The sequence below is a fragment of the Colius striatus genome, chromosome 19 (assembly GCF_028858725.1).
Source record: "Colius striatus isolate bColStr4 chromosome 19, bColStr4.1.hap1, whole genome shotgun sequence".
Lineage (NCBI taxonomy): Eukaryota > Metazoa > Chordata > Aves > Coliiformes > Coliidae > Colius > Colius striatus.
The window spans coordinates 10,796,814-10,813,612 of NC_084777.1; the positions used below are offsets into that span (position 1 = coordinate 10,796,814).

Sequence of the window (16,799 nt, forward strand, 5' to 3'; positions counted from 1 at the left end):
CCACTGCAGGCTGCAAGAAGTACTTCTTGGCCTGCCCTTCATGCATGGCTAGCAGAGAAAACAGCAGAGGTGAATGGAGGTGAGAGAGAGACTGATTTCCTCAGAGATTCCCTTCACAGTCCTGCTTTCTCTGCTTGGATTTCTGTGACACGCTGCTGCTGCAAAGCAACACTCAGGGCAGTCAGGCCAGATTGGCATCATTTAATATGGATTGTTGTGCAGAGTTGATGATGCCTAACACCATTCCAGAGGAGCACAAGCTGTCATCCTGTAGTGCTCACAGCATCTGACACACACACATGCACTCCTGGGCAGCAGTGCTGAGGTTTACATGCTGCTGGTGTTCCTCCAGTCTTCCCCAGCCCTGTGGTCCCTGGACTGTTTCATCACATTTGATGGTAACAAGAAAGAAGAACAAGATGCTCTCCCTGGCCAAAAAAAAAGGAGAGTGTGCTACCTGCTCCTGGAAGCAGAACAGCTGTATTAATAACTTGGATTTTAATTAGTTGGATGAGTGCTGGAGCTGAGCTGAGCTCCCTGGTTCCCAGCTCTCTGCTTCTCTGACTGCTCTACCTCTGCCTGGAAAAGAGCCACATCTGAAGGGTCCCAAATGCTTTATTCTTCATTGAGTGATGGGAGTAGGGGAGTGATACCCTTCCTGTGTTGCCTCCTATCAGAAAAGGAGGAGAGGCTTCCAGTGATTGTCCAGGCAAAGCCTCAGAAGGATGTTGCTGTCACTCATAAGCTCTGCTTTGAATCAAAGCTAATGGCTTAAAAGCTCTACTTTACAGCTTACATTTTGTATTAAGAGATTGCCAGTCCTTTGAGATTCATAGTCCCTGAGAAGTCTGGACAGAATTGTTGGCTGAAAAGGAATTGATGTAACTTCTCCTTCACTTTTGTGGGCTTGAGACTTCAAACACGTAATTCATTTAGACTGGGCTGGTTTGCATTTCTGTGTTTCAGAGGACAGCATAATCACACAATCACTGCATGGTGGGGTTGGAAGGGACCTTTAGAGCTCATCCAGCCCAACCTCCCTGAAGAAGCAGCTCCCACCTAGATCAGGTCACACAGGAACGTGTCCAGGTGGGTTCTGAAGCCCTCCAAGGAAGGAGCCTCCAGCCCCTCCCTGGGCAGCCTGGGCCAGGGCTCCCTCACTGAAACACTGAAACAGCTTTTCCTTATGTTTCAATGGAACTCCATGATGTGTATTTAACATTCTGGAAAGCAGTTTTCATTTAACCTGTTTCCTTAGGGTGCCTTTATACAAGGCTTGACAGAAGCTGTGCAGAAGGAGTCTTACAGCTTTCTGCATGATTCCTGGGACATTTCACCTCAAAGGAAGCCTCTCCAGTTGCATTTGGCATCTTTTGCATCTGTAATTGCAGCCACTTCTGTACTTTCAGGGTCAGTCTGCAGTCATGATGGGTACAAAAGGCTTGGTAAGAGACCTGATCTGTACTAATTCTATCTGCAGGAGGCATACAGGGTTTGATTTGGTTTTGGCCAATGAAAATGATGCTTTCATTAAAAAAATAGTGTTACCATTGCCAGGATATGAATGACTCAGACACCATTAGTTGGTAATGACCTTACAGCTTGACTGAGTGAAGCAAGACACACCATCAGCAACATGTGGCATTAAGCAAGGAAACCACAAATTGGGAGTTAAGCAAGATGAAAAATCAGGTAGCCCCAAGTCCCAGGGAATCAAACCACTGGGGATGTGCACATCTTGTGTCAGCAGATTTGAGTACCCCTCAGATTCCCTGCCTGGCCAACTTCAGCTCAGTAGGAGCTGCCTGTCAGTCTGATTCCTCCTCCTGCTCCCCACCATCCCACACACAGGCAGTGGTTTCTTTCTCTGCCTGCATTTTGTCTTAGTGATGGTGATGCTGTGTCCTGGTGCAGTGGAGTTAGCAAATTGTCCCCAGTGGGTTCAAGAAGGGCAGTTTGCAAACACAGGAGACAAATAAGCACAGATTGTACTGTATCTGCAGATTGTACTCTAAAAGCAGAGAAACTCGAAGGCCAGGTCATCAGGAGCTGCTGTGTGAGGGGTTTAGTGGAACTTCAGTAGTAGGAAGAGAGAGTCCATCTCAGGTGTACAGCTCTGAAGAGAGGAAGGTGAAGGTCTTCCACGTGAAGCTGTATCAGAAAGAGCTGGATGAATGGGATAAATCACATCAGTGATACGAAGGAGAAAGCTGGAAAATGCTTTCAATGAAAAATATTTCACCTGGTAGGGCCACAGAGATGCTGGAGTGGAGCATCTCCCTTATGATGAGAGGCTGAGGGAGCTGGGGCTCTGCAGCTTGGAGAAGAGGAGCCTGAGGGGTGAGCTCAGTCATCTTACAGACACATCAAGGGTGGGTGTGAGGAGGCTGGAGCCAGGCTGTGCTCAGGGATGGCCAGTGACAGGACAAGGGGCAATGGGTATAAACTGGAACACAAGAGGTGCCAAAGCAACACAAGGAAGAATTTGTTCCCTGTTGAGGTGAGGGAGCCCTGGCAGGGGCTGCCCAGATGGGCTGTGGAGGCTCCTTCTCTGGAGCCATCCCAACCCCAGCTGGATGAGTCCCTGTGTGCCCTGCTCTAGGTGCTGCTGCTCTGGCAGGGGGGTTGCACTGGATGAGCTCCCCAGCTCCCTTCCAGCCCTTCAGAGTCTGTTACACTGTAATTTTAACTTGTTCAAATGTCACTTCTGTAATTCCTGGACTGTTCTCATTCATGCTCAGGACAGAGCTTTCATCCTTCATTCAGGAGCCTGATAGACAGGCTTAACACACATTTACAAACACTTGGTGGTAGTGTGGATAGAGATGAGGAGGAGGAGACTCCTATTCAGTACAGGGCAGGATCCTGATGGAAAGTACCAAGAGAAGGAGCCTGGAAAGTCATGCTGTCAGACATGCCAGTCTGTGCCCACTGATGCTCAGGTTTTGCTCTCTCTCTCTTCCAGATGATGTTCCCATACGAACTTGGTTCCCAAAAGAGAACCTCTTCAATTTTCAAACTGCTACTACAACTATGCAAGCGTAAGTGCAACTACTGCTGTGGCTCTAACTGTATGCCTGAAGGTTCATGGCACCCTCACAGCTGTGTCTGAGAGCCCAGAGCAATGGACCTGTGTATTCTGCACTGTAGTCCCAGTGTGTGTGTGTGTGAGAGAGAACCTGTCTCCTATTAACTTGCTTTTTGCACGTATTATTTCTCTTTCCTGCTGCTTCCACTTGTTTGATTTTACCTTCTTTAACCCCTTGGGCTACCCAGCTCTTCTCTGCTGCCCTTATTTCCTCTGTGACACTGTGCCCTGTGCCTCTGGGTCCTGTGGGAGCACCAGCTGATACTCCCCACTGTTTGCTTCTGCTGCAGCCACTGCCCCAAAGGAATGTTACTCCAGGCTTGCTTTGCATCCATCACTCCAGAGCAGTGTGTCTCTAGGATGAGACTTAGCCCTACAGCTTCTGCATTGGTCTGCTCTGCAAAGCATGGACAGATCTGAGTTAGGAACAGCCTTTTCCTCCACACAGCTTTTGTGCCCCTGATTGCTGTTCTCCAAGGACTGGAGAGAATAAGGGAAGCTCCATGTCCAGGCTGTACCCAGCCTGTCAGGAAATGCTGTCTTCCTGCTTTCAGTTATTTCCCACCTAGACTCCAGCCTTGTCACTTTTTTCCCTGTGTTCTTCTTCCCAAGCCTGGGTCACCCTCAGCTCTGCTTGCTCTCTTTATTTCTCCTTGGCTGCTCTGGTGTGCCTTTTGTAGCCCACTTCTCTGCCATTTCCTCTTTCCTCATAGTTCTCTCTTCCCAAATCCCAAAAAGAGGCTGATGGTTGATTGTGGGATAACCAAGAATTGTTCCAAGCCCTGCCCCAGGCTGCCCACAGCCATGGTGGAGTCACCCCTCCTGGAGTTATTCCAAAGCCATGTAGCTGAGGTGCTGAGGGCCATGGGTTAGTGCTGAACATGGCAGGGTGAGGTTAATGGTTGGACTCAATGATCTTAAAGGCTTTCTCCAACCTAAATGATTCTATGATTGTATTTCTAACCCAGACTAGACCAAACCTGTAGGGACTGATGCAGGAAGGGCTGGATCTGGTGCTGGGGAGAGAGGTAGCTGCTGAGATCTTGGAAAGGATCTACATCCCCAGAAAAAGAGCCTCACCCTTGCTGGATGCAGGAGCTCTTACAGGATGATGGCCCATGGCAGGGCTTACAGGGCTTGAGGTTGATTTGGGGGATGGTGCCCTCAGGAAGCCCTTGAGGAGCACAGCTACTTTGGTTACCATGGCTTCTCAGTTAACATTTCTGGGGATTCTGTTTAGAAATTGCATAAGAACATCTCCAAGTGTTCAGGGCACCTCCCTAAACTGATTGGAGTGATTCCCCAAGTGCCTCTGGCCTCTGCTCTCTTTTCAGCCCACCATGCTTGCTTCCTTTATAGACCAGGCAGCATGAGCTGGCTTCACAAGCCTTTGTCACTGTGGGAGAAGGTCCCCCTGCTCCAGAAGCCCATGGTGCTGAGCCTCTGCTGTAGCCTGACGGGCCACATTCAGCTGTCAGTTGTACATCTCTGGGTCTACATGGAGCTCAGTTTGCACCCAAGCCAAAGCTACCCCAGGGAGAGTTTGGCTTGGTCAAGCTGGGAGTCTCACCACTGAGAAATGTTTAATTGAAAAAGCAATTTCCTTCCACCTAACAAGAGCTTTTCCTTCTGGAGTGAGAATTCCCTTGGAACTCTGGCCAGGGCTGAGCACTAACGACTTGCTCTTCTCTTTCTTTCCCTGCATCTCCTGGACTCTCTAGCATCTCGTAAGTATAATCTTCAGTTGTTTTTGTTCTCCTGTCTGTTGGTGTCCTGGAGAAACTCTGCCCTGCTGCCCATCAGACCCACTTGTGCTAGGGCTGTTTGTCAGTGGGCAGAGGTGAGATGGCTACACCTCCTAGGCCTACATGGAGCAGGCTGCAACCATCCTCATCTTCCAAAGGGACACTACAGTGGCTCGTGTGCTGTTGTCCCCCTTGATCTGATGTACAGAGGTTTTGTGTCTGCAGTCCCCTAGGTCTGTTCCTCCATAGCAGGGATGATGGCTGCTCACCTCATTCTCTGGGCTGTGCTCTGGCCACTCTTAGGTTTGCTTTGGGAACAACTACTTGTCCAGCCACCTACTCTAGAGAGTGAGGACCTTTGGTTTGGTGAGTCTCTTGCCTGGCCCTGACTCACACACAGTCCCACGAGGGCTGGCTGTCTTCCTGGCTCAGCCTCATCTCTCTCTGTTGTCTGGTGAGAGCTTTTCCTGTCTGTGTTTGGTGTCCTCCCCACTCCCAAAGCCGTGTAGTTGGTTAATGGCTTACAATGGTTTCCCAGGGCATTCAGGGGCTACGCAGAGAGGAAGAGACGGAAACGAGAGAATGATTCTGCAGCTGTTATCCAGAGGTAGGGCCCTTTCCTCCCATGGCTCTCACCTTGCCTGGTGTTGCATGGACCCTCCAGGTGTCCTTCCTGACGCTTGATGACGTTGGCTGTGGTTGTCCCTGTCTGTGTTGCCCTTTGTAGGGACGTTGGCAGCTGCTTTGGGAGTGTGGAGGTGAATGATGCTGCAGAGCCCTGGAGAGCTCACCTCCACCTTTTTAAAGGGACACTGTCAAGTTTCTTTTCAATTCCCAAGTATCAGATACAAAATCTGTGTCTGAGGCAGAAAACATTTATCATGGATATTAAAACTTAAAGATGCAATTTCCCCAGCCCTCTGCCAAGCTCTTGGATTGGATTGAGGTTAACTGAATGCTCTCATGCTGTTGCTGCATCTCTGAATGCACCTGAAGAATCTGAGGCATAGGCAAAAATGAACACCTCTAGTGACCAGAAGTCTGTTTTCCTCATCTTTTTTTCTCTTTTAAAATAAGAAAACTGAAAGGGGATGGAGACTGGGTCCTTGTCTGAGCACTACAGAAGGGCTCTGGTTTCCCTCTGCTGGCTTTGCAGGGCATGTCACTTCACTGTGCTCATCAACTAGTGTGTTCTGGCAGCCTGGTAAGAAGGATAACACAGCATTGGTGGCATTGGTTAAAAGCTGCTGTGATCACTTCAGCACTGTTCAAAACCAAGTGGGAGAGCAGCATCAGATTTTCCTCCCTGGGGAATTGCCAGGAAGGGAAGGAGTTTGGGCTTTTTCGCAGCTGAAGGGTGATGAGTTTTTTCATCAGTAATAGAGGGAAATAAGACTCAAAACTAAAGGCTCTGTAAATAAATTGACAGTGTACCTTTAAAAAGAAAGAGATTTCTCAGGATTTGTTAGGCAGAGGAAAGCCTGTGTTAGGAAATGGCTTGTTGAGGTGGCTTGTGAGGGGAGCCACACATCTCGGTGTCGTCAGGACAGGGGATGGAGTCATGTCACCCTTGAGTGGCCAGCACATCCCTTCACCTCCTGTGGCCTCTGATGGTCTGGGCAGGGTTGTACAGCTGCATTGATCTGGTCAGAAAAGAGGAGACAGGACAGCAGTGATGGGGTTTTGGCTGTGCCATGCAAGTGACACTGGCCAGCTGTAAGGCTCGCTGGCAGTCTGTGTTCAGCTCTTCAGGAGTGAGGAGGTCTCCAGCCCCACTGCAGTTTCAGGTGTTTATTGTGCAGCCCTTCATGGCCTCAGGTGTTTCAGCAGCTCAGTTGTCATCACACAGCCCCTCTGGGGCTTGGCCCTGCTGTCAGGTGCCCAGGGAGGCTGGTTTGCCTGGCACAGCACGTGGCAGATGTGGCTTCAAGAGTGAGCAATGCCCAGTGCTTTGCTGAACCTTGTGACTGCTGCAAGGAGGAGCTGGGGAGGAGAATGTGAGGGGTGCTGACAGAGTTCTGAAGGGCATTGGTGTATGTGAGCCATTGGGTCCTTGGCTTCTGTTCAGGTAACAAAAAGGCTTCTCTGCAGAGCATGAATGAGCTGCTGTGGGCAGAGCAGCTGAGTGTGACTGGGGCTGCTGTGTCTTGGAGGCCCTTTGCCTGGGATGGGTACCCAGCAGATCATGTGGTGAGATGGAGCCTGTCAGGAAAAGGACTGTTCAGGGAGGGGATTAATAAGGAGGTTTTCTCACTGTAACTTCAGGGATGCTTGCTGAATTTTGATGGGTGAAGAGATGTTGCTAATGGTGGAAGAACACAGGGCTTTCTGGGTGCAATTGCAAGAGTCAGGCAGCAACACTGGGAAGCTCTATGGACCCCCCACTCCTCAGTGCTCACAGAGCAGGTGGTTGTGCCAGGCCTTTTGTGCTAACGTGCAAGCACAGAGGGGTCTGAGGACCAGTACAGCTGCAGAAAGCCCTTGGAAGGATCTGTGTGTCCACAGGGTGTCCACATTAAGAGGCAGGCCCAGTCTTGCAGCTCCCTTCCAAAGAGCTCTTGATTTCCTCCAAGAGATGAGGAGATAGAGAAGGCCTTTGTCCCATTCTCTGAGTGTTTAATGTGATGGTTAACCTTGAGCAGCTGGATTCTCCCTGGAGCTGCTCTCAGCAGTGTTTAGGAGCTGGATCTAGACCTGAACTCATGGGAGAGACCAAGTTGTCTAGGCAGCTGGGAGCAACACTTGTACAGCAGACTGCTTTCCCCTACCTCCCCTCAAGGTCTGAGGAAGCTCCTCTGTGGAGAGGACAACTGAGCATGTCACAGCAAAAATGCATTTTACTCCCAAGTGCCAAAAGCCCAAAGGATGCAGCAGTGGCCTTGGCAGTTAACATTGGTGCTCAAGTGTCTGCTGGGATCTTGGTCTCACAATGGACCATAAAGATTTGCCTGGTGATGAGTTACACGTGTCCAAGACCTTTCTGTGTGAAGAACATCCCTGATTCCCTTAAAATACTTTAATCTCTTTGGATTTCAATCTAATGTGCAGTAAGAGCCCATGTGACCAGTCATCACTCACCCCAGAAGGCTTTGTGTACCTAGAGCCAGTCCTGCATGTGTTAGTGAAGAGACTTGCTTTAGTTTCTTGTCTAAAGGGGCAGTTGTCTGATGCACAGCAGTGCCAAGTAGAGTTAAAATCAGGCTTTGGACAATAACATGAATGGTCCAAGTGCAGGTGGAAATCTGTCATGGAACAATGTTGCTCCCAGCTGCTGGTTTTGCTTCGTGAGCTGCTGGATTTGGATTGTGATGACAACATGGGTAAAGGGCTCTCCCTCCTGGGCTGTTTGTGTTTGTCTCTCTGTATTAGGAGTAGGTGGATCTGACTTTCTCTAAACAACTTCATGTCAGTGTTGGAAGTGTCTTCCAGTCCAGTGAGTTTGTTAAAGCACCTGCATGGTTGTACCACATCCTTACTCATCCCACTAACTGTGTGTGAGCCAGACAGCTTGTCATTCTACCTGTTTCACTAGCAGAAGTCTCTGTTGCTTGATGTCTGCAGTGAGTGTTGGTAGGGCAGAAAGGAATCCAAGCAGGCTCCCTCACTCCATGCAGGCTGCAGGTACCCAGGCTCACTGCCATCCCTGGGGGGCACAGGGCTGTGCAGCAGGCTGAAGTCACCTGGACTGAGTAGGTTCACACAGGGGTGACACTTCCCTTGATAGTCCACGTGCTGCTGCTTCCCTCTGTCTCTTCTGGTGTCCTGTTTGGTTCCTGTCTAGGTGAGTGATGGGCAGCAGGTCCCTTGCCCTCGGAGGGGCTGGACAAAGAGTCTTTTAGCCATGGTTTCTCAGGAGTGGCCAGGACAGTCTGTTTATCTGACTGTGGGGTGTAGCTGCTCCCCAGGGCTTACCCTTTGGTGGACTTTCCCCTGGAGCTGTGTGCTCTGCAGCCCCACTGAGCTCTGCCTGTGAGTCCTGGGCAGGGAAGCAGGTGCCAAGGCAGGCGGCGTGTGCAGAGAGCGGGTCGCAAGGATGGTGCTGCCTGAGAAGGAGTGAGCTGCTTCAGTCTGTGCCAGCCCTTTGCCCTGGAGAGCAGCGTGGGCTGCATGGTTGCTGACAGCACGGCTGGGAATGTAGCAGCTGCTGTGAGTGAGTTTGGGATGAGCACAGCCATGAGTGTGGTGTGTGCATGCTGCCTTGCAGGGCTCACTGGGCACCCTGCTTCCCTCCTGTGTGGAGGGGGGAGAGAGGCGCAGTTACTGTTCTTTACCAGGAGAAGGAGCAGTGCCAGCACAGTGTCTGCAGCAAAGTTACAGCCCAGGAAAGTGGCAGCAGGCCATGAGAAGGGGTCTGCCACGTAGGACCTCACTTTCCTGTTCCCACCAGCTCAGACTCAGAAGAAACAGCCACACTCAGCATCCCCAGCACCGGCTAGGTGCAGGCTGAGAACCCTCTCTCCAGCCTTTGAATGTCCAGAAGCACACACATTGCCTTCACAATTAATTTTCTTCCCCCTCCCCTATTTTTTGCAGCCCTGCTGGGCCCCAGCATTGCCTTGTGCCACCTTTCTCAGAGGTTGTATTTGGCCTTTCTTTCAGGAACTTTCGGAAGCACCTCCGCATGGTGGGGAGCCGAAGGGTTAAAGCACAAAGTAAGTGAGCACAGAGTAAGTGATGTGGCTGGGAGGAGCTGGGGTTTGTGCCAGTGGGCCACAGGGAACTGGGTGCAGATGCAGCTAGAAAGGACCTGGCATTGAGCCAGAGAAAGGATTTGACCTGCTGGTGCCGTGTTGCCTTAGGAAACAGAAGGCCAGGTTGTTGCAAGTCTCCAGGACACACAGATGTCTACAAGCAGCCTGTAAGAGATTCCCGAGGCCCCTCTGCCATGGCTGTGGGAGATCTCCGTGGCCTGAGTGGAAGGAGAGCTGCAGCACCCTCGTCCCACGTGCATCTGGGTTCTGGTGATCGCCGGCATAGCTGCTCCTGAGCCCCAGAGCTGAGTCTGGCAGAGCTGCTGAGGGCTGCCCAGGGCTGCCCAGCTGCCTCCTGGGGCTGGGCACCAGCTCTCTGAGGACAGTGGGTGCTTCGTGTGCCACGCAGACTGGTGGCTTGCTTCTCCTCTCCTGTCCCAGCACCATCTCCACAGCAGGACCTGGGGGAAAGTTGTCTGGTGGGAGCCAAGAGGACAGTGGAAAAGGAGAAAGAAGAAGAAGAGAGAAGACATTGCAGCAAGGGGGGACAGAAGGGAGTGTTATGCCTCACTGGGGAAGAAATCACCTCTTAGGCCTGGGAAATGGCAGTTTCCTTTTCATTTGGAAGGCAGTACTCCTCCACAACTTGGCTGGGGCTGTGAAATGGGCTGAGAATGGTGTAACTGGCTCCTGAGAGCTTGGGATTGCTCCAGAAGAGGAAACAACTTGTTCTTCCCACCTCCTGGCCAGGCATCCTGTACAGACTGCCCACAGCAGAATGTTGCTGAGCTGAATTTGAATTCTTTCCTCCTTTCTCATACTCTGTGGGAAGTGAAGAGCAAAGTGCATCACCCTTTAAAGTGTCTTTATTGGCATCTGAGTTAGCAAGTGCCTGAAATGAACAAGGCTCACCTTCCCCTAGAGCTGTGTGGAGGTTCAGGCATGCCTCTGCCTTGGTAACTCTCGGGTCATGTTTTCAGAGCTTTCTTCCTATGCACAACAGCTAAAGGCCTGGTTCTAGATGAAAGCTGAGGATGGAGATCCACTGAAGAACTTGCTCTGTGATTTGTCTCTCTGGACACACTGCAGCAGAGGACAGGTTGCTTCTCAGCTCTTGTAATCTTCAGTGAATTGCTGTGGTGCTGACATGAGATGCTGTTACTAGATACACTGCAGCAAACTTGCTGTGTCTGCTCCCAGAAATGGGTATTAGTGGCTATAAGTGGCTGTTAATCTAGGCTTAATAGCTCTCACATGGGCTTGCCAAGTCAGGCACTGGTTGGCAGTTCCCAGGAATTTGCCTGTGGGTGCAGCCAGCTCCTTGGATTCCACTTGGGAAATGCTGGTACAGACAGTCTAATGCCCCTTGGCAAGAAAAACAAAGCCTGGGGGAGAGTGCTGACAGGAAAAACACTGGAAGGATTTCCTCTTTTGCAACAAAATTTAGAAAGCTTGAGCTTTCCAGAGCCCTCCCCTCCACCCATTTGGCCCAGCTCTGATTGGGATGTCACTGGAACACAGAGGGAGAACTGACTGGAGAGCTGCTGCTGCCTTCTGCTCACGTCTGTGAGAGCATCTTCCTGTGAGGCGTGGAGTACATCTTCCTGTCAGGGTGTTTACACTGGAATAGCCTTGATTGCATTGAGGTTGGAGCCTTGTGCATTTTAGGAGTGCCCATCTAGTGTGCTCCCTTTCCTGTGTTACCCTGCAAGGCTCCTGCTGTGCAGTGCACTGTGTCTGGCGAGAAGATAGACCCTCGTTTGCTGTGTGGACAGGACTCCCGTTTTGGCGAGTGGAAGGACAAGCAGAGGGCAGTCAGTGTGGCTTTGGTGGAATTCTACTGGATGTTTTGTGTTGCTGGCAGCACCAGAGGTGGCTTTGGAGTCTGTTAATGTCGTGCTTTGGTTTTATCCTAGCCTTTGCCGAACGGCGTGAGAGGAGCTTCAGCAGGTCCTGGAGTGACCCGACTCCCATCAAAGCTGATCCCTTCCATGACTCTCGAGAAAGTGAGTTCTGAGTCCTTTGAGCTTCCTCCTGTGGCCAAACCCTCCAGCTGAGGTGTTGACTGGAGTCCCACTGGAGTAACTCCTCTGTGCCCTTCTGTCCCCTCTGTGATCCTTTTAGTCTCATGAGACCCGAGCCAGTGACGCTCCAGGTACATGCCCCTGTTCATCTGTGTGTCCCTGTATTTATTTGTAGAGCACAACGCATCCAACCTCATGTCATTGTGCACCTGCCAAAGGACACCCGCTGGTACAGCTCTCACAGCCCTCTGTTCCCATCATCCCTTATGCACTTGGGACCAAACCAACCTACCTGGAAGCACACCAGTCCAAGGCTGCGTTCGCTGTAGAGGGGCAAACCCGCCTGGCTTCCCGTGCAAGAGCCCCTCCTGAGCTCTTTCCTAGGCTAGAGTAGCTCAAGAGCACAGCTGCAGCACTCCAGGAGATGTAGCTTTGATTTCCTGGCACAGATGGGAGCTTGGGGCAATCTGATCTTCTCTTTGGACTGCCAGGAATTCCTCTGGGAAGCCCCAGTAATGCTGTGATGTTCTGCTCGTGGGGACCGAGATGCTGTTGTGTTAATTTACAGGAGCAAATGTCAGCATCTTCCCTTTAGAAAGGGAATGGCTGTTTTACCCAGATCCTGTAGGTGAGGAACTTGGTGGATCTGAGCTTGTTGAAATGGCTGGTGTTGTAAATGAATGTCAGTACTGAAGTGAACTGACCTACCAGGTAAGCACGAGCTCCAGCCCTCCTGGCTGTAGAAGCCACCATACCAGGGCATAGAGACATACACAAACAGGGCAGGTGCAAAACATGACCCGATTGTTCCTTTGCAGTCTGCTTCCTCCCCTCCTGCTCCCTCAGCTAACTCAGAGGCAAATGGAAAAGACATGGTTCAGCCAGGCTGCAGGCTCTGCCAGGGACACGCCGGCATCCCAAAAGGCACCGAGGGAGGCAGCTTGGTTCTCTTTCCTCAGCCCTTGGTTTCAGGGAACCATCTCTAACCTTTAATGGTCAATTATATTCCTTCCAGATGGTTTTTTTTCCCCAGGAGGCATTGAAGGCCCACAGGTAAGGTCAATTTGGAGAGCAAATCCGAGCACACTGTTGCAATACTATTGTGTTGGCTCTGTCCTCACGTTCCGGGACTTCTCTGCCAGGACCAGTTTGATCAATGTATAACCACTTGGAAGATGTAGTCAGAGCAGTTATTATTACAAGGAGATCAGCTTTGAAGTCTTTGGACTTGCTCATCAGCTTGGCAGTGTTGAAGTGGAGAGAGTCTGTCTGCATTGTCTCCTGTTGCTGAGATGAGGAGGGTGTCTGTTGTGAATTAGCATTTGAAAGGCAGCCTTGGGGACTGTGAGAGTGATGAAACATTAAGTGGTCTGTGGTATCTGGGCTCTGTGTGTGCACTCTTCATCGTTCAGTGTTTGTCTGTTTGGAGATGCCAGCCCCACAGTGTGGTGTCTGTTGCTCTGTGGAGGAGAGGAGGGCACAAATCTCGTGGCTTGTGCTGCATCTTGTGAGGTAGCTGCCAGGCAGGAGCGAGTGGGGAAGGCAAACTGTTCTGCCCTTGTAATGCCCACTGTGTTCTGGCAGGCCATGACCTTCAGGATTCCTGTGGCACTTTGGATGGCAACTTTGACTTGAACTGGGAAGCAGAAAAGGAACTTGAAGCCATGGCATGTGATGGAGAAGACTTCATTCCACCAAAAATAATGGTGAGGCTTTGTGACTCAGCTGCCTGTATCTGCTGAGGCTCTGTCTGTCTCTTCACAGCTAGGTTTAGGATCTCCATGGGAAGAGGCAAGTCTTTTGTGTGGGCAACTCCTCAGGGGTGTGTGAGGGTCTCTTGGAGATCAGCCAAGATGTGACATGGCATTCAGCATCTGTTATCACTGGGGAGAATGTGCTGAAGGGAAACTAGAAGTGGAAGAGTGTGTAGTCCAACCCCAAATCAGAGCAGGAGTGTCACTGACACTGAATTGAGTTATTCTGAATCTCAGCAGCCCTGACAAGAAAGATTTGAGTCTCTACTCCCAGCAGTCCCTCCCTCCTGCTGCTTTCCTGGTTAGCCTTGGAGCCCTACATCATCCCTTGAGATGCTTTCTGCTCTTGTATCATTCCTCAGTGCTAGACTCCCTGCTCTGTTCCCCCCTGCTCTGCTCTGTGAGGTTTGGCAGACAGCACCAAGCTCCTGACACAGCCCTTGTTTGGCCAAATCCACAAGGACTCAGCCAAAAGGAGGCCTTGAGCTTCCAGCTTCTGCTCAGGGCAGCACTGCCAGTGCAGCACAGCAGGGCAGTGTTTGTGTCCTGCTAAGCCTAAGTGATGAACAGAGATGCCTGAAATCACTGCACAGCTCAATTGCCCACGTTCCCACAGTGTTTTGGCTGGTGTGGCAGCCCCATCACGGGCTGTCTGTGCTTGCTGGAGCCAGCTGAAGCTTCAGCCAGAGTTACCAGGCAATCTGCATCTGCCTGATGTCTGCAGCTGTGTGCCTACCTGTGCCTGCTGCCATTTCACCTCTTACCTGGTTCCTGTTCAGCACCCCACCAGCAGCCAGCTGTGTGTGCTGCTTTGAACAGTCTTCTGCAGCCAGCAGCACAGGCCCTGGCTCAGAGGAAGGCCAGACACACAAACTACATCATCCTTTGTGCACACCAGCCCTCCCCTTCACAAGCTGCTGTCTCAGACTCAGTCCTGCCCTTCAGGCAGAGCTGTGCACCCATTTGTTGGGTGTTGAGGGGACTGTGACACGTGAGGGCACTTGGCAGGCCTGGGGGTGCTCTGTAGTGGGCCACAGCCTTGGAGAACCTTCCTCATGGAGGCAGAGAGGCTCAATTAGCTGCTAGTTTGGGTAACACCTCAGAGCAGCTCAACAAGACACTGTTACTGTGCCCTTTGTGCTTCTGCCCAGCCTTCTCCTGGCTTCTTATGCTGTTGCACTTCTTTCTTCCCTTCCAGCTCATTTCTTCCAAGGTGCCCAAAGCAGAGTATGTCCCAACAATTATCCGCAGGGACGACCCCTCTATCATCCCCATTCTCTACGTAAGTGGATCTCTCCTGCTCTGCCTGGGTCTGTGGGAGCAGAGGATTTGTTTGTTTATTTACTTCCCCTATCCCTGGTTCCTCTTTTGGTGATTCTGAAGTGCTGGTGGGATCTGGAAAAGCCGTCTGGAAAGGGCTGAGGGCATGCTGAACCTGGCTTTGGGTTCTGGGGTAGCTTGGGGAGGGGCTGAGGTCAAGGTGGAAGAGTGGAGTGCAGGGAGAGTTGCACAGGAGGGCTGCCAGAGTCTGCAGGTGCAGCCAGGAGGCATGGGAAGGGGAGCAAGGGAAGGCAGGGCAGGCCTGGGCACACATCAGGGCTGTGTGTGGCCAGGCTTAGGCCTCCTCCTCATGCTCATCTTTAGGGAGGAATAGCAGGACCTCCAAGCTCTGTAGTGCCACTCATTCCTTTAACCTTGACTTTTCCCCAGCAGCCCTGTCTGAACTGCCAGCAAGGAGCAGGGCTCAGCTGAGGAACGGCTGAGGGATCTGGGGCTGTTGAGCCTGGAGAAAAGAAGGCTCAGGGGAGACCTTCTCACTCTCTACAACCACCTGAAAGGAAGCTGGAGCCAAGTGGGGGTGGGTCTGTTCTCCCCATAACAAGCAATAGAACAAGAGGAAACAGCCTCAGGTTGCTCCAGGGGAGGTTCAGGCTGGATGTGAGGAGGAATTGCTTTGCTGCCAGGGCTGTCAGGCATTGGAAGGGGCTGCCCAGGGAGGTGCTGGAGTCACTGTCCCTGGAGGGGTTTCAGAGCTGGGTGGATGCTGCACTGAGGGCAATGGGCTGGTGGGTGATGGGCTGGGACAGAGGCTGCACTCCATGGGCTGAAAGGGCTCTGCCAGCTGAAACCATTCCATGATTCTTTCCTAAGCACTTTATAGTCACTTAATTTGGAAGGAGAGGGTGGAACTGCCAGCCCATGAAACTCAGTCTCCATGTGCAGCAGCACTGCTGCTGGGGGCTCCTCTTGCCTCCCTCTCCCTTTGAGAAGCTGTGCAGTGTCCTGGGCAGCTGCTGTGGCACAGGCAGACATGGGGAGCTTGGCTGTTAGTTAGCCAGCTTGGACACTGCTAAAGCCACAGGCTGGCTGCAAAACATGGCCCAGGAGGCAAACAGGCATTGCTGGTGTGGGCTCCTTCTGATGGATGGGATATGCTTTGGGCTTTTCTGCAGGAGCCTTTGGATGGACTTGGTCTTCTTGGACCATTCAGTCTTCAGCTTCTTTGCTGAGATGTGTTTTAGGCAGGTGATTAGTGTGGTAAGAGTAGAAGCCATCAGTGTGTAATGATGCTCTTAGAGCATGTGTTTGCCTGGGAATGGGACTGTGTGTGATATTAGAGACTAATAACATCATGGGAGGTGATGATGTGACAGTGAACCTTGATACATCTTCTCTCTTGGCTTCCAGGACCATGAACATGCCACCTTTGATGACATCCTAGGTATGTGACTCTTCTTTCCTTCACTCCTGCCCATTGCAGATGTAACTGACAGATGTGTTAAAATCACTCCCTGTGCCTCAGCTGCCACTCACAACGGGGGTTTTATCACCCCAGTGACACCCAACTGCCAGTCACCTGCTGTTGGACTCAACACAGTACTGAAACTTCCTTCTGTGGCCCATTTTCCTTGAGCAGGAGCATTGACAGGGGACAGCTGGGTCTGACACAGTGCTGTTGTCACTGCAGAGTGGTGTCTGGTGCTGCACCATCCCCTCGCTGCCCTGGCATGTCCTGATTTCCACAGCATGAAAGCAAAGGGTTTGCTTTGCCATCACTGGCAACATAGGTGCTGAGCACCTCCTGCAGCTCAGCCTGCTGCAGCTCAGCCTGCTGCAGCTCAGCCTCCTGCAGCTCAGCCTGCTGCAGCTGAGCCTCCTGCAGCTCAGCCTCCTGCAGCTCAGCCTGCTGCAGCTGAGCCTCCTGCAGCTCAGCCTGCTGCAGCTCAGCCTCCTGCAGCTCAGCCTGCTGCAGCTCAGCCTCCTGCAGCTCAGCCTCCTGCAGCTCAGCCTCCTGCAGCTCAGCCTCCTGCCTTCAGGGCTAAAGGAAGAAGAGATAAGATGATTTTTTCACTTCACCTTTTCCAACATGGGTGGGTTTTTTTGCAGAGGAAATAGAGAAGAAGCTTAACATCTACCGAAAAGGCTGCAAGATCTGGAAGATGCTGATATTTTGCCAGGTACATGGAAGTTCTCAAGCACTTGGGTGCTTTGGTACA

The 16,799-nt window shown here is 51.5% G+C and overlaps 1 protein-coding gene across 4 annotated transcripts in view; it reads left to right on the top strand.

The window, feature by feature from the left end:
• The window catches only part of NSMF (NMDA receptor synaptonuclear signaling and neuronal migration factor), a 48,815-nt gene that overhangs the window by 22,991 nt on the left and 9,025 nt on the right, over positions 1–16,799 (top strand). For 2 of the 4 annotated variants that reach the window (XM_062011526.1, XM_062011529.1), the window contains 7 exons: positions 2,966–3,041; positions 9,433–9,485; positions 11,441–11,530; positions 13,133–13,254; positions 14,501–14,584; positions 15,991–16,024; positions 16,690–16,760. In XM_062011526.1, coding sequence (XP_061867510.1) covers positions 2,966–3,041; positions 9,433–9,485; positions 11,441–11,530; positions 13,133–13,254; positions 14,501–14,584; positions 15,991–16,024; positions 16,690–16,760 — 530 coding nt within the window. The remainder of the gene's footprint in view (positions 1–2,965; positions 3,042–9,432; positions 9,486–11,440; positions 11,531–13,132; positions 13,255–14,500; positions 14,585–15,990; positions 16,025–16,689; positions 16,761–16,799) is intronic. The other 2 variants (XM_062011527.1, XM_062011528.1) reach the window with 2 other exon arrangements.